Genomic DNA, 23063 nt, shown 5'->3' on the forward strand with positions numbered 1-23063 from the left:
CCCAGATTTTTTTCTTCTCTTAAGTGTTAGAATAAACCATAGGTGTCTGTATAGTAAAACATTTTGAAACATAGACACATTAAAATTGGATTCTAAGCTTCTTGTGTGTAAGTACATGTTCCAAAAATCCAGTGATAGAATTGATTTATAGAAATTCATACCAAACATTAGAAAAAGAGGTCAAGTGAAGTACTCTGATATATAAAAGTGATTTTTTGATATAATATTTTTTTGTAGCACCTTTACTGTGGGCAGATGGTTTTGGGATGGAACATGTCTAGGTTATGTATGCTTGAGAAGTGCCCCTGGGAAGAAAAGATGCAGGGATCTTCTCTCTGTACAGCTGTGCAGAGGTTACAGGTGTTGGGGGCACAGTGTGTGGGAGAGAGCAGGACTGTTCATACTTGCCTTATCCCTGAGGTATCCTGTTAAATGACTCAATATTCCTGTGGGCTGACAACTCCATCCAAAAGGATGGGGCATGCTCTGCTCTTAAGAGACACAGCATTCTGTGTTTTCTGCCATCTCACTGGTTTGGCAGCTGTTCTCCTCTCCTTGCTTAGGATGTCAGCTGGGTTAGACCTTCTCTCTGGGTCCTCTGCAGGGACTGGCACAGACAGTCTGGCATTTCTGCTTGTGCTCCACAACCTAAGCACCGTAACAACTCACTTCTAAAATATCCTCTGGCTCAAGATCATAGTCTTGTGAGAATATCTGTCAGTCCAGATGTTCTGCAGGTGTTAATTTAATGGAAGTGATGTGCAAAGCACATTTGGACAGCTCAGCAAGCACGGGTCAGGTGTTGGACTGCGCTGCCAGGAGCCAGGGGGTGAGCCTGTGAGAGCAGGCACTACAGAGGATAATTTGGCAAGAGATCCCACAAATAACCAAGATGGTCTGAAGGGTTAAGGGGTAAATATATTTGTCCCATCTTCTTCACTGTTGTATTCCAGAATCGGAGCTGCAGCCACAGGAGGTTCTGGCTCTCTGCTGTCCCTGAATGCAGCCTCACTGTCTGTAGGGCCAGCCCAACCAAAAGCCAAACCAGAATGTGCACCTGATAAGCAGCAGGGTTACCTCCTCGGGGCTCTGCAGGTCTCTGGGGCTTGTACAGGCAGCTTTTGCAGAGGTTTCAGATTAAGGGGGAGTTGCCTCCAGAGCTGACCTTCTTAAAGTTAAGAAATAATCAAACAAAACCGAATGAGAAAGCAGCTGGAAGAGCCAGCAGTGTTATTAAGCTGCAGTGTCAGGTTATTTGTCTTTGCCATCTGATACACAGTCTGCAGGCAGAATGAGAGTGTGTTTCAGGCAGATCTGATCCCTTTGGTGCGTGTCATGTTTTGATCAATGCCGGTGGATTTCTGACTTCTGACTGAGTTACTTTCTCACTCCTGTAATCTCAATAAAGAACAGAGAGCAAGAGGCTCAGAGGGCAGCAGGTCAATGGTCAGCATATTTCTGTGGAGAGTTGTGATCCTACACTGATTTTCCTCAGGTGAAGAATTGCCACCATAGCAATGTTTTCTGCTTGCCATTGCTGCATGGGAATATTAACTTCTTTGGGTGCCACTTCTGGGAATTTCCTTAAGTGTGTGGGCACAGGTTGGGAGCTCAGAGCAGAAAAGTAATCTAAATCACAGCTTGTTTTCTTGTAGTTGAGACCAGCAACGCAAAGCTTTACTTGGAATACATCCACATAATTACACAGGTGGTTTGAGGAGTCCCCACTGAAGGGTCACAATTAAGTCATTTTGATCCTAAATTTGTTGGGATTTTATTCTAGAAGGAAGGAGGGAGGAACCCAAATACTTGAAATAAAACCCTTCCTAAAACTAAAAAAAAAAAATTGTGAAAAATATTATTGTAATCTCAGTGCTTCTTGGAGTTTGCCTGCCACTGTAGGGTTATGCCAGCCAGAAAATTAAGCTTTCACTGTGGTTTGGTCATCCAAACTGAATGATCTCTACAGAACAGTTCAGATTAGTTAATCTAAGCATTTCAGATGTTTCTTTAATATTAAACCCTAGCTAAATGTTAGCACTAAATGTTAAAGCATTAGCATCAGTAACTGATGGAGAAGTCAAGGACAAACAAATTGAACTTCTTTTTGCCCTGGCTGTGGAGTTTGAGGTGCTCAGCTGGAGCACTGAAGTGTGGGGTCTCCAAATGCAATGTCAAGCACCACAGCTTCGTAGAGCAGTCATCCAAAAACCAAGTTTTGCCCAGCCTTACATGAGATACGGTCCAGCATCTCAGCAGTTAGGGGAGATTTTATACTGACTTACGAGGTGCTGGTTCAGGTTCAAAACACAGATCAGCTGGAGTTTGCAATTATGGGTTCTCCATTTTTGCAGCCTTCAGGGTGCCTCTAGCTCGGGTCATTGAAAGATCAGTGTCTGCTTACTGAGCATGTGCTTCCTGCTCAGCAGAACATTCCATTTGGTCTTCAGTGGTAGTCCTGGAAATACCTCTATTTTAGCTCCCTATGCATTTACAAGAGCTTGTAGATGTCATTGCAAACCAGACACTGGTATGCCAAAGCACCCCTTTGACAGCTCTCCATCCACATGTGGCTCCAGCCAGTCCCTCTCTATTACCAGGCAACCTCCCTGAAAACCAGTTATCGTGCCTGTGATAGCTGTGAGGAACCATAATTACCGAGTTTATCAGCTGCCCTGTTTGCTGCAGGCTCATAAAGCCAAATCCTGCTTGAAACTCTATGGCCTGTGCTCCCAGTGAGCCCTGCCAGTCCCTGGAGTCTTCCCCCCACTTTGTTCTCCTGGGAATGTGCCCCCTTTCCTTCTCATAGGGCTTACCTACTGCTGCTGCTCATCTTTCCCAGCCTGAACTTCTACAGCTGCTTCTGCCTTCCTCCGATTAGTGTGTCCTTCTCCACTGGAGATTTGTTTGCTTGATTAACTCTCAAATATTTGTTTGATGTCTTTGCAGTCTTTCATGTTAAGAACTACCAAAGAGGTCAGAAGTAAAGCTTTACAGTTTCTCTCTGTTCCTCATCACACTCATCCCCCTTCCATAGTGTTAATCCTGCTATTGACCCTCGTTTCTTTCTCAGGTTTTCATCCTTCTCTGATTGTCTTCAGTTTAACACAGATCATGTGCACACCATCATTTTTTCTCACTTGTACCACGGGGTCATCTTTGCCAGCACATGGTCTTGTTTTTATGCAAGCTTTAATTGCTCTTCATTGTGGAGAGGAGAGGAAAACAATTACAGGGCTGTTCTGTTGGCAATTAACTTCATGTAACATTACCTACTGCTGGCGGTGTGCTGGAAAACACAATGTCATTTCTTTATTTTAATGAATGCAGGAATACATTATCTTGGAAGCTGTTAAGTCAAAGAGAATTTTGCCTCTTGCCATAGTAGTATCAGGGTTAGAGCAATAGAAAAACAGCTTGGAAGATTTCATATGCAATTTTTAGACTGAAACAGCTTGATATTATTGAAAACATAACCTTTGGCCATGATCTGAATAAGCCTTGCTTACCTATATCAAAAGAGCTAGTTTTTGTAGTGTGTCAGCACCAAGGGCATTTTGGGAAAAGACATTTAAGGACAAAAATTAGGGTTCATGCTGGTGAACATTTGAAATGTGAAAGTCCTCCTGAGCACAATAAATGTTTGAAGTGATGATAATAAAAACCTTTGGTGAATAGAAACATTCTAGCAACAAACAGAATTATAATCCAAGGGGCAATTGCATAGCAATCCAGACAAATAAAATACCTCCTCAATAGCCTGCTTCTGCTGAAGTCAATAAGAGACCAGTCTGCAGAGCTTTAGGAAATCCTACCTTAAGTACTTTATTGGCACACCAGGTTTATAAAACAAATGCACTTTTTATTACTGTGTAAAATACATCCCCCTCAGCTCAGTGGGTCTGTTGATGGCACTGGCTGGTACACCTAGACATGGGAGGGTTTCAGTGCAATCTTTCTTGAATCAAATAAGTGGAATGAAAATTAAATCTAATTGCGTTAGACAAGGCAAAGCATTAGCAGCCTTTACAAGTAATTAAAGCTTTGGAGTGGAATAAGATAAGAAATTGAATGGTTTGGTGTTAACATACGGGATTACTTCTTGTGGGTGAGGCACTGCTATTGCTCGTGTTTAAAAATCCACAGTAAGTGCATGGAAGGAGCAGTAATACCTTGATAACAGCTGTAGCCCTGCAGCAAGTCCTCACTGGATTTTACCCTTTCTGAGCTTGTCCCACTGCAGCTTCTTCCCCTTTAGAAATTATTGGCCAAATGTTTCCCAATCTTTCTCAAGTCTTACACAGGCAAATTTAATCATGACAGAAACTGCAGCTAGAAGAAATTTGCCTGTGTGAGAGCTGAGTGAGAAACTAATTCAGTAAATTTCAGTTAAAGCCAGATAAAATGCCTTTGGTTATTCATCATTAGATATTCTGTCATCTTGTTGCTCAGCCTGAGCATTGTGCAAGCAATATATTTCTCTCCTGAGGTCAAACAAAAAACACAGTGTCACTCATGCTCAGTGTGCATGCAGTCAGGTCTGCTTTAAGCCCAATGGGAATAGGAGGGAGTGACAGCAGTGTAAAGGTCTTAAATGCAAGTTGTGATTTTCATGAGAGAGGCAGAAACAAGCTGTTTGATATTTTGATTTGTTCATTTACAAAACCTGCTTCTGGCAGAGCTACGAGGACCAGGAAAATCTCAGATAAAATCAGAAGCTCAAAACTGTCTTGGTAATGTGGTGGAGTTGTTCAGCATCATTAAATTTAAAAATAGTCAAGGGAAATGCATACTAAGGAAGGGTTAAATGAAGAAGTAGAAAATGGGAAATAACTGGTTAGTCAGCAGTCCTGCCACCCTCTATTTCTCTTACAGTAACTTAAAATCAGGTCTTTTTGCCTTCATGAATGAATTGGAAGAGCTGCCTGAGCAAAAAGGTACTTGAGAATTTGCTTCTTTGCTTTCAGCTGAAACTTCTTAAAATAAGGGCTCCATGAAGGTGTATTTAAACCCCCGGGAGGTTTATCAGGGGTTTTTTTTTTCATTAAATTGTAATTGTAGAAGTTTGTACAAAGATTTGAAATAAAAAAAAATATAAATAAGCCTAATAGTGGAAAGGATGATTTCACATCTAGGGTCTTTTTATCCCTTGGATACATCTTTATAGGCAAACTCTTTGGAAAGCAGAATAGCTGAGGCAACTCTCAAGAAACAGATGTTCTCTGAACACCTACCTACACAAACACCAGTGGCAGAAGAAAAATATGCCACAAGTCTGTTGTTTAATCCAGTCAAAAGAGAAGCCAACAGCATACCCATTGAACAGCCTTCCCCATCTGTAAGGCTCAGAAAGCCCACAAGTGACATCTTCTTTTATCAGACTTCTTATGCAGGGCAGTATGACATAGACCCAAGATCACTTGTGAAATTTAGATAATGCTGTTTCTTAGCCTGAGAGGAGAGATACTGTGAAATGTACTGGCACTGAAGTGACAGTAGATGTGCAAGTATTCTTTAGAAGCCAACAATAGCTCAAGAATATAGCAAAATTTGGATGCCATTTTTCACTTGGAGATCAGAAAAAAAAAATGGCTCAACCTTGGATGTACACAGACATCTGAAATACAACTGCAAGTTTCAATAAACATCAAAAGCATGTGTGAATGCTAATGTTTGAAATGACAGGGCATAAGCTTTTTTCTGTTAGGGTGTTGCTTAGATACACTATTATCTACACAAAAAAAAAACATTCTCATAAAAACATAGGGAAATAAAACGGAAACAGCTTTAAAGGATAAAAAATTACGATTGCAACAGAAATCTGCTTTGGAAACAATGTTCACCTAGAATCATCAGCTGCATGAAGGCTGTAGGAAGGTCAGAGGAGGTGGCAGTGTATGACTTCAGATACTGGACACATCTTAGGAACAAGAAGGAACTGGCGATTTTTGGGGTCCATGAGCTCCACCATCATGTATATCCATGGTTACTGTGACACACTTCATATATTTCTTGGTTATCATGCTCTTGTTTTCTGTGTATTTTTTCAAACAGTTACTCAAGTGCAGGGGTGTTTCCTCTGTCTGATGGTGTTTCAGAAAGCCCTGTGTTTTAGGTGATATTGGGCAGTGCAGTAAGCCAAGGCAGATGCTTCTGCACACAATCTGGATTATGAGCAGGGGTTTGATACCCCCCTGTCAGCTGTTAATGTGAGACTGTGGAGACCCTAAGCCTGTAGTGCAAAGAGGAGGTTTTTTTTCCACGGTAATACAACTTTGCCAAACAGCTGTGGAGCATGTGGGATATATTTTTCCATTATTAACACCACCACCATTTCAGAGAAGATTATAGCAAAATGGTTTTCCCCAGCTGTTAGGAGAAGAAAAGAAAACAAGCCAGAGGCAGTGTGGCTAGAGGACACAAAATGATTCACACTACTACCTTCGGTGCTAAAACAAAACCCCATGGCTTTATTTCTTAACTCCAGTATTTATAGATCCTTGACAATGACCAGGGATTGGATAATTAAGTTACCACCTTCCCAAGCACACTGCTCATGAGAAATGTCCATCAAAAGATGTTTCTTAGAAGGAATGCATAAACATCTATGTTTACAGTTACTTTCCTGAGAAAGCAGCTACAGTTATGAAAACAAGATCAGAAGGTTTAATTTCAGGGTGACAAGGCAGAACCCTGCAATCACCAGGTGTGGAGGCAGTCACAAGAAGCAGCTCTGGGCTAGTTCAGATCAATGTACAAGGAGACAGGCTGCCACCAAAAGAAAGAACATCCTGCTCTCATCTCCTTTTTCTGGAAGTCCTCCTTTGTGAGGTGGTTTAGGACTAATTTAGGCAGCACTAACCCATATTCTTTCTGTTTTAACAAGCCATCAGAGCGCTTCGGCTGTGCCAAGGGGCAGAATAACTGACAAAACAGGAGGGCATTTAGTAGCATCTTGCTGAAGATTTGTCCAAGAAAGGCAGCATAAAATGAAGAAAATAATTTTAGTCTTGATTTTTATGACTGTAAACCATAGACTGGCCCCAAGAGTTTAGCAGACAAGAAGATTTTTTTTTTATTTATTTATTTATAAGAACAATATTTTATTTATTTATTTATTTATTTATAAGAACAATAAAACCTTAAATATTGAAAGAAAGTTTGTGAACAATACGTTAATAGAGAGGGGAGATTCTCACACCTCAGGACATGTCCACCCCTTTACAGTCAATTCATCAAAAATAGTTCTAGTTTGTAGGTCCTGACTTTTTTTACTCTGTGTAGTTTGAATTCCTATTCCTGATTTTCATCCTTCTCTGAGCTTTATTCTCCACCATCTCCTTTTAGGAGAGGCTCCCTCTCCCTCATTTGAAACCATCTTCTCTTGCAGCAGGATTAGCCAGAAAACCGAACATAAGCTTGCCAAAGATTTTGAGCCTCAAGCCTGTGACTCTCCCCACGTATTCCCTCTTCAGAGGGGACTGCTTAGCAAGACCTTGGGCCAGAGCTGCTGCTCAGCTGGCAACACTGATGGCTTGGCACAAGTCAGTCCCCATTTGCTTGTACAAGGTGTATAAAGAGCAGCTGGCCTCAGCCAGGGAACCATAAAACTGATTTAGAGACACTTCTGCTTCTTCCTTGGCTTGGTTCCGTGCCAAAGCAATTTCAGCAGACCTCCTTCTGTATTTATTGGGGTTTGTCTTTAGGATAATGGCATGTGGTAGTGAGCAAGGGTGGACTTGTTTAGCTGGTCTTTGGTGTGCACTTCCTTTGCAGGCTGTACACAGAAAGGGCAACATGCAGTACAGCTGAGAAAAAAAGCTTGCCTACTTCTGCTGAGTGAAAAGAGCAAGAATACTGCTGCTGCTGGTGGAGCTGAAGCTCCAGTGTTTATCTTTTTAAGAGCCATGTATCACTCAAACATACAAAAGTTAGGCCACTTGAGCTAATAAATGTGCCTGCTGAGTACCCACTAGATTCTGAAGATCTTTTTTGGAAAGCTCAACAAGAAGGTGTCAGCTTAGAAAAACACACTTGGGAAACCTGCTGCGAGGAGGAGAAGTTAAACATTCACCAGCAGCCAGGTTTTGAGGAGGTTGTTCCTCCCTCCTTCCCTGAGGTTTCTTTGGGGTCACCCCTAGTGCCATCAAGGTGGTAACAGTTGAGGTTTCTGAGATGAAACCTCCCCCTTACTCCTCTCAGTCCAGTGTATCTGTCACCCTAAATACATTGCTGTGGATGTGTCACACATGATAACCTCTCCTTAGGTTGTGGGGTCCCCTTCTCACCCCCCTGACGTTGTCCCCACACGGCAGCACCTCTGCATGCAAGTACTCTGCGTCTGGGGTCATTCTTCGCTTTCCCATCTTCGGGGAATTTCATGAGACAGGTTTTCCTGCAGCTTCTTATCCCTCAGCTGGCTGCCTAGTCCTCTTTACAGCAAAAGAGGTCCTCCATCACCACCTCCCGTACAAAATTTCCTCTCCATAGCACGTGAGTACTCTGTTCAATGCCAACATCACAGCCACCAGCACCTCTGGACTATTTCTTAATTCACCTTTTGATTATTTAATGTAATTGGTACAAATTGATTTTATTTTCTTTTTTTATTTTCCTAAGGGAAGCTTGTCTTATTTTAAGCTTACAATTCTATTAACTCTTTTTAAACCCAACATACATTAAAGAGGAATAAATGACCATGACCTTTTAGCCTGTGGTTTAAAGCATGGCCAGCAGAGAAATGCCAAGGGTGATTGATTCAGGTGTTCACTTATGTCAGGCACTTTGGATAACCAATAACCTGATCACTGTTGTGTGTAAATAGAAAAAACCTGGTCCTGTAGAAAGCCTGTAATAATCACCTGCAGCTCTTTGAAACTCCTTAAAGTTCAATTAATCATCTGGCTCTGTTCTGCCAGCGTGGCTTCTTTTGAGTAGCAGTTGTCTCAAACACCCAACTAATGTTTCACAGGTGGAAATGAACAAAGAGTACCAGGAGAGACATGGGTGGTTTTTAACTTCTTTCATTTCATTTATGATGGTGCTCTTGGATGAATGGATAGATTGTGGCAATCAGTCCTTATTTGCATGGTCACTCAGTATTTTCTCTGTGGGATATCTGCCCCAGTATATGGGTCACCAAAGACTGCAAGCTGGTTGGTGTGTGATACAGGTTAGGCCAGCCCTAAAACTGCAGTTGTATCTCATTTATTCAGAAATAGCATGGGTCCAACTTAAGGGGTCTTAATTCACACAGTGCTGGACAGACTGCTGCTGTTCAGGAGGTGTTTGCAGAGAGTAATCTAAGATCAAATGGGATTTTACAAAAACTTTTATATTAAAGGCTTTGCAATAGAAAAGCTCTAAAAAAATTTACTGTTTGAGCCTGAAGGGAGGTATTTTACTAAAGCAGGTTGAGAAAGATGTTAAAGTAAGTCTTTCATTTGTAGCCTGAAAATACAGAGCCTGTTGGAAGAACTGACTCGTAGAATTCCCACTCCTTGGGTAAAAGCTCTGGATGCAGCAGGTTTGTCAGCTCCGAGCTGTGACCCTGTATCCAAGGCAACTGTTTCTGGATGTTAGGTGGTAAGAAACTAGGGAATAAATGGGAGGCAGTTGTAAAATACACAGGTATGGCTTTCAGGGGAAATAATGATGAAATGCTAACAGGTGGGAAAGGGTGGAAGGAAGCCCCAGAACCCAAGCATGGGATTCAGACTAGGATGTATGGTTTACGTGTTAGTCAGTGAAGACCAACCACGCCTATTGGAGAGCTATGAAGTAAAGCAAGTGCAGAAAAGACAGGGAGGAGGAAAACATGAAAACTGGTAGCTCTTTGTTTCTGTCTCTGTTTCTTTGTAACCCCCATCTCTTAGCCTGTATGATGCAAGAACTTCTTTCCCTCTGGAAGCAGCATTCTGGTTATAGTTGTTTCTGTCATTTATCTCCAAGGAACCATTTGTTTAAAAAGTTACTTTCAACCATTTTAGCTTATTTTGATTTCCTTAAATACATGATGGTTACACAGTGGTATAGAGGTGATGCTACTTAGATGATCTAAGTGCTGTTTCAACTCTGGGATTTCAAATGATTGCTCCAGTGTGCTGACCTGCTGTGTGAGTGAAGTCCTGTGGCAGGACACCTGCGTAAGAAGAGCTGGGGTGGCTGAAAGAGACAGGGACACATGATGCCCTTTCTTGTGTTTTTTTTTTGTGACTTTCTTGTGTTCAGTTTTTGAGGTGACCAAGACTATTGTATCTCTGGGTAAATACATATTTTCTGCAAAACTGTCACCCCCTTTAATCTCAAAATATAGTAAAAGAAGGTAATTGCCAAAGTGATTTGACTGAGAGAAGAGCTCACAAGTACTAAAGCTGCTATTCCTTTCTGTCTTCTGGCATCAACCACCTCTTACTCATAAGAAAGTGGGTAAAAGAAAAGAAAGCAAGAGCAACAGGAAGCATATGTCACAAGTTTGTCCATCTGTTCTACCTCTCGAATCCATCCCTAGCTTAAGTAATTTAAAACTCCAGATGAGCAGAATTGTAACCACAAACCTTTTATGCAAGTCAGGATGAGGGTCTCACTAAATGCCGGCACTTAACCATGAGGGGCTGCTGAAGAGAGTTTTTATCAGCTCATCTCTACTAATTCTCTTTGGGGAGGAGAAATATCAACCAGCTGAAATTAATGCTGCCATAGAGCTTGTATCTGAAGTGGTGGGGCAGAATTTGCGTGAGGGAGGTTCAGGTATTGCATCTGAGCCACACAAAGTCAACCCCAAGGCACCTGTAAAATATGTCTCAGGGCCATGAAAAACACAAAGCCCTGTTGTGCTTTTCCCTCGTGCTGTGTTGGAAGCATAGGCAGTTCTGGATGAGTTTGTTTCATCCAGGCATCACGGTGTTCTCAGCCTGGGGCGGGGGCTGAGCTCAGAGGTGAGGTACAGAACGTACCAGGACCAACTCCTCGTGGTTGGGGTGACACCAAGGGACAGACACAGCTGGCAGAGGAAGACCCTGCACAGGATATGTTTCAGTGGCTTGGCAGTGCTGGGGTAACAGTTGGACTCAATGGTCTTAAAGGTCTTTTCCAACCTAAGTGGCCTGGATCCATTTGCCGCCTGTTTTATTTATTTCTTAGCATTCTCATTGCTGTGATGGGCCCTTTCACCTTGCCTAGCTACATACTGAATTTTGGTAGCGTTTTGCTTCAGAAAAATCTTGATCAAACAAACAGCATCAAAAATATAAAACTTCACCACCTCTCTTGAATGATCACCAGAAAATACTAAAAGGCTTCAGCGCATTTACAGCTTGATCCAAACTGTCGCTATCTCTTTCTTTCTTAACTAATTAATAAATGTGTCTAGCTGTATGTGTGACAAAAACGAGTTATTTTGATGGTGATGTTCACATGCTTGCTGTGAAGCACATGTTTTAAGTGTTTTGCTGACAAGGCACAGGCAAACAGATGCCTTCTCCATAACAAGTTGGCTGTGTATCCCTAGCTGGCAACCACAACAGGCTCCTTCTGGGGACCAGGCACTTTTGGATATTCATCATGATGAATGGGAAGACTCCTGCTAGCAGCCAGCCCAACCCAGAGAACAGGTCCACCCCACAGAGAAGATGGAACTGAGAAATTCCCAGAGCCCGTGGCAGGCTCCGTGAGGTCTGCTTAAAGGTGGTCTTGTTAACACTGCAGAATGGACAGATGGTGGGTCCAGAAAGCAAAATGTAATGATCTCTTAGGTAATATTTTCTGGTAATACTGTGCAAGTTTTTCACTGACTTTTACGGAAAACACTCTTTTTATAATGATGCTTATGATCATAAAATCATTGAATGGTTTGAGTTGGAAGAGACTTGAAAGGTCATCTGTTCACCTGGAGAGGGACACCTCTCACTAGAGCAGGTTACTCAGGTTATGAGGTATAGACTGACTTGCTGGCACACAGCTGTTTCTGAGCCTGCCAAGTCTGTTGTGAAAGTAGGACCACCTCTTCTCTCATGCATCTTCATGTCACTGAAAAGATACGTCTGAGTTTACTTGTCATGAGCATTTACATTCTTCTATCAAGCAATGGGAAATTGTTTATCAACAAAGTAAGAAGGGAGCACAAATAAACTACCCAGAAAAATTCAGCCATTGCAAAAATAGATCAGTACATTTCAAGCAGTAATCTCAACTCATTATATATAGGCAATATTATCCTATTGCTGTTTATAAAGGTGTGTCATGGTAATTAAACTGGATTTAATTATTTCATTATGCCCTGTAATGAGTTCATTATCCTCTATGCTTTTTTTTTCTCAAACTTCTGTTTATATAGTCTGGTGTCGATATTTACCTCCTTGAATAAGTTGCTTGCTCGGTATTTTGGTGGAACAATACAGCAATGAAATTTCAGAATGTGGATTTTTCACAAAACTTTAATTTAGATTAGATGTGGTTATTTATTCATGGGACATAAACAGTCACCTCAATCCTGTCAATATGTTTTTTGCCTGAGTCACCAAGTGTTTCTACAGGGAAGAATAGCAGAACAAAGCAAATACCTTCAGAAGTGAGTTTCAGAAGAATCTTCTTGGAATAGGATATGAAATATATGTGTTTTTCATATGATAACTGGTATCAGCAAATCACATGGAGTAAACGTACTGTATTTATTTTCATGCTAATTTAAGTTCAATTTTGCTGTTATTTAACCATCTGTTAGCTACAAGGCATTACTGCTTACTTATAAAACTTTGTGTATGAGTAATGTTATAATAATAAGGAATATTACAATAAGTAATTCATATAAAGAAGAGTTGAATTAATATTGTTGCTGAATCTTCCCAGCGTTTGTATACTCTGATTTTTCTATTCAACTGTGCAGCAGTGTTTCTCCCTGCTGTAATGATCCATCTGCAAGTTCCCAATGCCCCCAGTCTGCCAGGCAGCTCTGCAGCGTGATGGCTTTTCCTTCCCTCTGTGATGATACCAGGTGGGCTGGTCACAGCTGGGATTTGGAAAAGACTTAAAAGTGCTGTTATTTTTAAAACAACATTCAGTAGTTGGGAGGAGGATTTTTTTTCCTGCTATACAAACTGAAAACTTCCATCTTCTCACTGGGAATGGTATAATCAGACCCCTATAACAAGAATGTTACACTGGGTTACAGTTTGTGAACAGAGAACTTAAATTTTGCATCAGATCATGATTGATGACACCTATGGGAGCAGGGAAATGGCCTCTTCGCCTCATCCCACCTCGAAAAGGTTTGGGCTCAGTGAGTCTTCCACCTGCATTTTGAGTGGTGTTGCTCTGTCAATACAGATAATAATCCTCTCATGTTGCAAGGATTTTTTGCTTACTTTTGAGGTTTAGTCATCCCATTGAACTTTTGTTGCCTTCTTCCTTCTTTACAAAATTCGGTTTCGTGTTGGCCTAAGCTGCCTTAGAGATAGCAATCTCTTTGTCCAGCGAGATGGGAGCCTTGTTAAGGTACATATATCCTGAGCTTACTCACAAAAACCTGTGTTACTAACGTTGCCCATTTATCTCCACACCGTAGGTTTTGGAATGACCACACCAGCAACCGTGGCTGGAAAAGTATTCCTCATCATTTATGGCCTTTTTGGGTGTGCCGGGACTATCCTCTTCTTCAACCTCTTCTTGGAGCGCATCATCTCCCTCCTGGCATTTATCATGAAGGCGTGCTACGAGAGACAGCTGCGAAGAAGTGGGCTCCTACCTGCCAACTTCCGAAGGGGGCCAGCGGTGTCCGGGGTGGGCAGCCTCGTGGGCTGGAAGCCGTCCGTTTACCACGTGATGCTGATCCTGGGAATTTTTGCTATTGCCCTTTCCTGCTGCGCCTCCGCCATGTACACGGCAGTGGAAGGGTGGAACTACATTGACTCCTTGTATTATTGCTTTGTCACCTTCAGCACCATTGGCTTTGGAGATTTGGTAAGCAGCCAAAAGGCTGTGTACCAACATCAGGGATTATACAGATTCGGGAACTTCATGTTTATATTAATGGGGGTATGTTGCATATACTCCCTTTTTAACGTCATCTCAATTGTAATCAAACAAATTTTGAACTGGGTGTTGAAAAAATTCGAATGCAGATGTTGCCCAAAGTGCCATAAATCCAGTACCCGCCTCAGCCGTCGCAACGCCATCACCCCAGGAGCCCGCCTGCGCCGCCACAACGTCGCCGTGGACACTGACGGACAGTACGACAGTGACACCGAGGGCAGGAGGCTCTCTGGAGAGATGATCTCCATGAGGGAGCTCACAGCCTCCAGTAAAGTCTCCCTGGCCATTTTGCAGAAGCAGTTGTCCGAGACAGCCAATGGCTACCCGAGGAATGTCTGTATCAATACGAGACAGAACGGTTTCTCCGCGGGGGTGGGGGCTCTGGCCATCATGAACAACCGCTTGGCAGAAACAAGTGATTCTAGGTAGAGTTTTTGGAATTCCTTTTGTTTCTTAAATAAAAATAAAATGGTGGTTAGGGTGGAATTACCACGTAAGCTACTGGAAGGTTTTACATGTCAGAGACAGCCTTGGTATTGATTGGGTGTTCAGCATTTTACTTCCTGGGGGTTTTATAAGTTTTCTCTAATATGCAGTGAGATCTTTACCATTATGTTACAATTTTCCCCTGAGGGGGTTTTAAATGATACTTGGATGTCTTTGATGCAGAATCTGGTGCAATTACAGAAGGATGGTGTGTATGGTTAGGATGGTGTCAAAACCAACATGTTCTTCTTCAGAACGGAGCCTGAACCCAAACTCTGTGTTAAAAGGCATGAAGCGGGCAAGCTGGGCTCTGGATTCAAACATGGGCTTGGTAAGTTTTGGCTAACGAGTATCTCACAGTTTGCTGAGGTCTGGGTGTGGTCCTGAGCCTGGTACTCAGTGCTCTTCAGCAATCCCTCGTAGCAGGCCTCTGTATGACATGCCCGTAGGTGACTGTCGTCACACCAGCTTTAGGGTGACTGTGCTTCACTTCAGTAACCCCAGTGACTTCAGTGGCAGAGGATGGAATGGGCTGAACTCCCCTCCTACAAATGGTGGAGGTCAGCCAGGCTTGTCTGAAAGACCACCTGCCACCTAACTCTTAAAAGTCAGGGGATTATCAAGGACCACGTTGAAGCGTACAAAACTTTTCCTACCTACTGAATAACAGAAAACAGGCAATTGTCATCTTCAGAACTGGCTTCGTTTAATGCAAGAGAAGCTGGTATGCACCTCTGGTGCCAAATGTTTGCATCACCACAAAAATGCTTACTTCATTACTTTCTCATTGAAATAAGTCACTAAAATGAATGTAGGCTCTCTGTTGTCCTAAATTTGCATCTCTTACTCCTGCAGTATTGTTGCAGAGATTCGTGCAAATAATTTCCTTGCAGTTCTTTGAGGGCTCCAACCCTGTATTTGTTTCCCACAATTTTGACTGTGCAGGTTGTACAGAAGGGCATTGCTTTGGACATCCCCCAGAAGCTGGCTTCCCCCAAAATGTTGATACCAAGTCATAAATTGGCCTTTGGCTGTTGCTGCTACCATCTTAAGCCATATTTAACCTGTGCTAGCCCAAACCACTGAAGAGCCAAAAGCAAATCTGGTCTAGAGTGTGTAGTTTAGCATGACAAGTGGATGCAGGGGATTTGCTGCAAACCTCATTCAAAAATTCACGCACAGCTCTGGATCATTTCTCTAAATTCTCTCAGCTACATTGTGAAGATGATAAAACGGCTTCTGCTGATTCCAAGCAAGAAACAAACCCTTAAGCTTATATTCTGAGAAGCCTTCTCTTGAAAACTTACTAGAAAATTGTAGGCAAGACCATGAGTGTCGCTAGAGGACATAAAATGATTCACACAAACATCTCTCAGTGTCAGAACAAAAAACTGTCCCTTTATTCTCTGACTCCAGTATTTATAGATTCTCAACAATGACCAGGGATTGGATAATTAAGTTACCACCTTCCCAATCACACTGGTCATGAGAAACGTCCATCAAAAGATGGTTCTTAGAAGGAATGTGATAAACAACTTAGGTTTATGTTACTTTCATGTGAATGTAACTAAAACTATGAAAACAGTATCAGAAGGCTTCAGTTTCCAGGGTGACATTTCACCCTTTCTCCTTTAAAAAAGAAAAAGAAAAAAGAAAAGTGAACAATATTCTAAACAATCAGAAGGCTCTAGTTTCAGGGTGATACAAGAGTAGTAGGTTGGTCACTGAATAAATTGAACAAGCTGATGAACACAAATTAGGAATATTAGAAATGTTTGAAAATATTTCCATGAAATTTTATATAGATATTTTACTCTATTTACTTTGTTTTGCATGGGGTTGGAGTAGCCATCATTTTTGCTTTCTTTTAAATCTGTAGAAGTGTAAAATGTTTTGGAATTTACCCTTGGAAAACCAACTTTAAATTGGAGGTTTTGCACACCTGAGCCTGCCAGCTGAATTATGGTGTTGAATGTATCTTTTTCCTAACCAAAAGGAATCAGAGCTGGAGATAAATCATCACACATGGGTCTGTATCGCACTGTAAATGTCACAGCTTTTATCAAGATGTGTTTGGCCAGAAACAAGCAGTGATGATTGTAACGTGTTTCCAGCTGGCACAGACTCACACTTAAAATGCTGTGATATGGTAGGGGCTGCATTCAAGAGGCAGGAGTTCTCTTGGTGGTAGAGAGACTCCTCAAGGTCCATCTGTCAGAGTGCCTGACTGTCTGTGCACTCATCCTCTTTAAGGAGGCAGGAGGAGGTGTTCGGGGCTCCTTTTGAAGCCCACTGAAAGATAAATTTAGGCAGGATGTACAGGGACAGGTCATGGTCTGGAGAAGACTCTGACTGCTGGAGGACCCAGTTCAGGCAGGTGCCTTCCAGAGATGCAAGGGAAACAGCACAGGCAGAGAGCCAAAAGAATGAAAGAATTTGTTATTGCCCCTTGGGATTACCCCCACAGGTAAATCTCTTACAATGATGATTTATGTGTTTGTTTATCAAAAGAGTGAATAGTACCCTGCTTTTTTTTTGCAGCCCGACCTCTTAGGGTTGTATCTTGGTGCATTTGTCATCATGAGGACTATTACTCATTAGAACTATTACATAAATCAGGACAGACAGGCTGTCCCAGAGGGCTTAGGAGTTTGAACAGCTAGGGCCCCAAGCCACAGCAAGAATTACCTGTTTATTATTTCGCTCATAAAAACTTGCTCAAATGTATCAACATTTTGTGAGCTCAAGAACTCTTATTTTTTATGGTAACAAATTTGCAAATTAAGGAGGCTTTTTATTTTCAGTGAGTTGTTTTAAAGGATAAATATTACAGCTATGATTAGGATCCTGTTTAAACTGTAAATCTGTGAATTGTTTTCAAACTACTTATTCCAGCCTGGCAACTACAGTGAAGTAATATGAAATTGTACATTCCTCCTCTGTACTTTTTCTGAGTCCAGGCAAAGGCAGACACACAGTCTGCTGTAACATGATTGAAATGTTTCCAAGTCTCTCTGGTGCCATCAGTCACAGGGGTGCCTTTGCAGGACCCTTTGCAGTTCCTATTAACTCCAGAGGAAGTTGGACCAACTCTTAGATCTGGGCATCTCAAGGGATTTGGGCATCAGATTGCTGCTCTCTCCACTTAGATCTAATGTTTACTTACACCCAAGGACCTTGATAATCTCCACTGTGCTTCTCCTTAGCCTCAGAGGCATAGAAAGTGCATGCCCAGTTATTTACCTGTGCAGGTCACATATCCCCAGAAGTTGATATAAGTCAACCACAGGGAGCACCAGGCCATATCTAAGTCCTGTAAAAACCCCAAACACATCTGGCTCAGCAAAGCTCAGTTTATGAGAGAGTCAGAGCACAGTGACCTGGGTCTCACTGGGAAGCATCTGCTGAAGGGTGGCCTTACAGTTCCTTCATATTCAGTAGCAGAAGTATTTTTCAAGGATGCATGGAAACAAAGCTCCAAATCTCTACTTGGCAGGCTGCCAGCCCTACCTGGGCGCCCATCACCCCTGTGCATGACAACACGAGCCAAGAGGACATAGGAGGTTTGAGATGAGTCTTTCCTAGTCCCTTGTGCTCTTCCTTTAGCTTTTCTTTTTTTTTTTAATGCCAACTCCTCTTCAAACTTTTATTGTGTGTAGTCCAACTCAGATTCCCCAGGGCAGCCTGCTCCATTTGTGAATTAACCCCTAAACATGCACCAGTTGCACCAAGTGCAGTTCCTCCTGGTGTTTCATTTTCACAGACAAAGCAGATACCAGCAATACCTGGACACAGACCGAAGCACAAGAAATCAGATGGAAATGGGAGGAACAGACTGGGAAAGTGAAAGCACACTGCACTAGATTGCACTTTCTTTTCAGGTAACTTGGGAGTTGTATTACATCCTTCAAATGTTTTTTGTTTTTTCAGAATTAATTATGGATAGCCTTGAAAGAATACGGTTGACTTAGGTTTTAAAAGTTCATCTTCCCTGGTACAACCCCCTCTGCACCACCCTGTAGAGCAGCAGCTGTAACTCTTTGCTTACACAGACCAAGACATCCCAGCTGCCTGCTGAGCCTACAGGCAGCACAGACCTGAGCTCAGATCCTGTCTCCCATATAGGTCTTTTGCTGCCTGAGCCCAGGGAAGAGCAATCAGGAGCAGCAGAAAGCTGCAGGAATTAGGACTTCTCTGTGAGCTGGCCCCTAGTGAGAACAGCAGTGGCATGGGTGTGAGCTGCTTGGACAAAGGAGATACCACATGCACCTGGCACCTGCACTAATACTTTGCAGATGAAAATTAAAACTTAGGTGAGAATTTATGAGCAACAATGACCAAGTTCAAGTGACATCTTCTCTTAGCCCTGGAGGTCATTCACAAAGATTAATTTCTTGTGAAACCTGTAGCATTTGGCAAGTTACTACATTGAACTCTCGGGGTCTGTTTTCCCCATGTGTGTCTTGGACAAAGTTTGGAGTGACAGCAAGATGTCATCTGGTTCTCATTGTTTTCTTCCCATCTGCAAACACAGTTCTCACTTTGAAAAAATTCAAGTGTCTCTTTATTTCCTTGCAGTGTGAAGGACATCCTTCAGACCATGTAGATGTTCAGAGCTGTCTCAGTGAGCTCAGCCACAGACAGCAGTGTCTGAGGGACAAGGCTGCGCTTGCCTCCCTGCAGAAGGGAGGTTCTTTAGGCAGTTACCAACTCTGATTGCAACCAGAATTACTGGTGGAAGGCAGGAATCCCACTAGATCTCTCTGGGGCTGCCCTGTGCCGTGCTCAGGTTACCCAGAAGTGCCCCCATTGATGTAGTGCTGCTGTCCCAGCATGGCTTCAGCCCTGGCCTCCAGTCTTTTCTCCTCCCCAGCTTTCTGTGGGTGAAAATTTGAGTATACCATGACCATTTACTCATATTTCAGTCATGCTTTGCTGCTGAAAGACTTTAGCAGCAGTGGAGGTCATATAGCCAAGCATGTGGGCTCAGTATAAACCTGATTGCCTGCGTGGGATGAATTTATGACTATATGGAAATCAGCTGTAGCAATGAGACCATTCTCACATTTTAGTATTTTTCTAGCCTTTAACTTGAAAAATATTCAGTGGCAGATCATTTCAGTGAATGTTCAGAGCTAATCTCAACAAAGCCATACTTTGCTGATTGCTAGCCTAGCAAATCTGTGGGTATGGCTGCTGCTCTAATTGGATTACTAATGTGCCTTTCCAAAACCAACACACATCTGCAGTGTTACATTTAAATAATACAGTAAATGCTGTGTTACATAATAAATTCAATTAGGAAAAATTACTACTTGACTCACACAAAATAAGTAATGAAGGGTGCATTGTACAACCAATATGCAATTTATTTTTTTTCCTTTATTTTTTTTTTGTGAATACGTCCATGTTTGAGCTCAAATTATGCTTTCATGAATGCTAGGGAAAGAGAAGCACTACATTGTGGAAAATAAGGGAAAGTATGCATTGTGTAGCAATGGCACTTTGGAAGGACTGCTTTAGTTTACATGGCCACAGCCTGAGTGCAGCTACCAATGAAGACACACATCTTTTTTTCTTTCTCTCTCTGTTTTCTAAATGGGTAACATCCACCCTTTAATTACAATATCTCTTTAAACCCCTCAAAAAGAAAATGCAATTGCCCTACATTTTGCATTGGCAAGAAGAGGTCTAAGGTCAAATCCAAACTTTATCCAAAATCTAAAGCCCAAATCTTCTCTTAGCCAATCCAAATCCAAACTCTAAGGATCCAGAGTGGGAGTGCAGATGTGCAGCCTTCAAATGTGTTGTGCTTCGTCCTTCCCTGGAAAAAAAGAGGGAGTAAATACAGATACAGTTTACTGCAAATTACCCAAAAAAGTCTGGCAATTTAGCATGGAGGGAAAAAACTACAGCAAGTGTGCTGTTATTGAGAAATGAAAAGCATGGGGAAAGGGAGAGGCTTAGAAGTGTTCCCCAGCAAATCCAGCAGAAAACCAAAGACTTACTTTGCGTTTACTCCTGCATTTATTCCTCGTCACACAACGTTGTGACACCGTCACCCCCCTCAAGGAGCTCCCTCGTGGGCTCAGCTACCTCCTCTGGAACATGGAGAGAGGTATTTTGTGAGACACAGGGGAGAAGGGACCACACCATCTTCATTCAGCACTGATTCTAGGAAGTTAATTGCCCAGCTTTTACTGGAGAGCAGCCATGCTGGTCCCTTACAGCGATGATCCATATTTTGGGTGTATCAGAGGTACAGATTTCCATATCTCCAAGTCCTCCTAGTCCCAGGGTCATGTCATGCCCAGGAATGTCCCAGCCAGCTCCCAAGCCCAGACTTGGCATGAGGATGTAGCTGGGTTTGAAAGTGTGTAACATCCCAACATCCCAAGTGTTGTCAGGATCAGACCTTCAGCAGGTGATGCTTTTCCAAACCTAAGGAATACAAAGATGTCCCCATATTCCTTTTGTACTTTGCAGACTCTAGGAATACTTTTTAAAGCCAGTGAGCCAATGCAAAATTAATGCATTTATAATAACATACATAAACAACGTGAAAAAATTCCCAGTATTTCTGACAATGTGCAAATCAAACACAAGGTTTTCTCAACAGATATAATTTCCTATTACATGCAAGTAAAATTAAGTCCAGGAAATTTTTGCTCCTAGTAACATCCATGGGCTGCACAGGCAGTGCAAGAATTCAGTTCCAGTTTTATTGTAAAACCTCAGTATCTGAAAGCACATCTGAAAAAATGATGGGGAGGTTGTTTGTGTGGGGGGTTTTGTGTGTGTAAACATTGTTTATTTACAAAAATAAAAATGCTGTAATTCTACATATACAAACCCATTTTTAGGTCACTAGAATACTACTTTGTTGGATACTCTCAGTAAAAATGTTCATTCTAAATGTCCAGCCAATTTAAATTACTCTAGTTTCAAGATAACCTGTTGAAAAGTATTCCTGTTTCTTTTGTTTCTTTTTGAAAAGGCACAGATCAATAGATCTCTTTAGCTGAGCTGAGTAGCTCCTACTACAAACCTCAAAATTTTACTTCTGGAGATAATTCCCCTGTTTGGTTTTTTTTTTCCTCATTTCTGCATTGAATTCTAGAAGGAATGACCAGTTTTGTGCTGTTTTCTGGTTGGTATCACTTTCCCTTTTGCATTGGTTGCAAATAGCTGAAATATTAACACCAGCAAATGTTCCCAGACACACCAAAATTAGTCTCTTTCTGAACGTTTTTCTTTTTTAAAATTGTTTTGTAAAATCTAAAGTCTGATTGTAAAATACACCATGGTTGAAATTAGAAAACTGAATATTTTTCCTACCAACAGAATTGCTTGACATGAATTCTGTGAAGGATGGTAATGATTCAGTTTTTGTGTAAAAAGGCCTGCCTATTTCATTTTCCCATTTTATCTGTTTCAAATTCTGAAAGTCAGAAGTATGTAAGTCCCATTTGAAAAATGCCCTATGCTGCACATTTGCTCCTGTGAATGGAGCTTTTAGAGGGACTGAAACCAAGCCTGCCTGATTGCTGCAAACGGAATTGCATGTATAAACCTTCAAAACCTGAATATTTGTACCTCTTTGGCCATTGCAAACCAAGGGCATGCTAATGCAATTTCAACTCAAGCAAAGGAACATAAATCACAGGGCTCAACTGGCTGCTAATCACTTTTATCAAAAAAGGCCACTGCAGGGCCAAGGATGGACTCTTGATACACAGCCATGTTATTCTGGAGGTTGGTTTGCTGGCTGGGAGTTGGCACTGGGGTGGTTAAAGCAGCTTGGCTGGGTAGATCCAGGCAGTTCCCTTTGCTGAGCCTCAGGAGACGTTTGGCAGTACTAAAAAAGTAAAAAAAAAAGATAATGGACATAGCATTGAGCCTCCCTTGAGAAGCACAGCAAAGTGCTGTAGCCTGTGCTAGGCTGTTTCTGGCCACCTCTGAGCCCTCAGTCCTTCCTGAAACTGGAGAGTTTGGGACACAGGTGCAGCTGTCGACTCAGTCTGCTCTCTGCAGTGCCTCTGCACTGGCAAAGCAGCAATCCCACTGTGATCCTTCTCACAAAACTGATAGATTTGTTTAGACTTTCCATATGATGACAGCATATATAAATAATGTAAGATGAATCAATTACCGAGTCTGGCTATATTTGCTAAGAGATCTTTATCGGTAAAACCAAGAAAAATTGTCTTACCAGTACAGTGAATCAACAAAAGAAAGTGGTGTTCTGAACAGAAAGTAAGGTGCTAAAATAAACAATTGGACCCCAGTGCTCAGGCATGTGTCACAAAATTATCATTCTTTTCCAATGCTCAATGCACTTGCATCTTTTGGGAAAAAGCCTTGGTTTCTGCCAGCACCAGGGCATGCAAGGCTTCTATTTTCTTTAAGAAAGCAAAATGCATCTGAGGACATGCCGTGGTCTGCACAGTGCTCAGGGATGGGCTTGCCTCCATCCCCACATTTAAGCCTGCCTGTGGACCATGAATACTGGTCCAGTCCCCAGCAGAAAATGGACAGAATGGCCCTGC

The 23063-nt window shown here is 42.1% G+C and overlaps 1 protein-coding gene across 4 annotated transcripts in view; it reads left to right on the forward strand.

The window, feature by feature from the left end:
* KCNK12 (potassium two pore domain channel subfamily K member 12) overlaps positions 1-21481 on the forward strand; it is a 25498-nt gene extending 4017 nt beyond the window's left edge. Inside the window, exons 2-5 of one of the 4 annotated variants that reach the window (XM_086879024.1) lie at positions 13562-14453; positions 14769-14845; positions 18278-18395; positions 18640-21481. In XM_086879024.1, the coding sequence (XP_086735150.1) occupies positions 13562-14453; positions 14769-14845; positions 18278-18395; positions 18640-18655 (1103 nt within the window). In that variant the 3' untranslated portion in view covers positions 18656-21481. Of the gene's footprint in view, positions 1-13561; positions 14515-14768; positions 14846-18277; positions 18431-18639 lie in introns of those variants that run through there. The other 3 variants (XM_086879026.1, XM_086879025.1, XM_086879027.1) reach the window with 3 other exon arrangements.
* Positions 21482-23063: the final 1582 nt, after the last annotated feature.

Source organism: Cyanistes caeruleus, chromosome 2 (genome assembly GCF_971803275.1).
Source record: "Cyanistes caeruleus chromosome 2, bCyaCae1.hap1.1, whole genome shotgun sequence".
Classification (NCBI taxonomy): Eukaryota; Metazoa; Chordata; class Aves; order Passeriformes; family Paridae; genus Cyanistes; species Cyanistes caeruleus.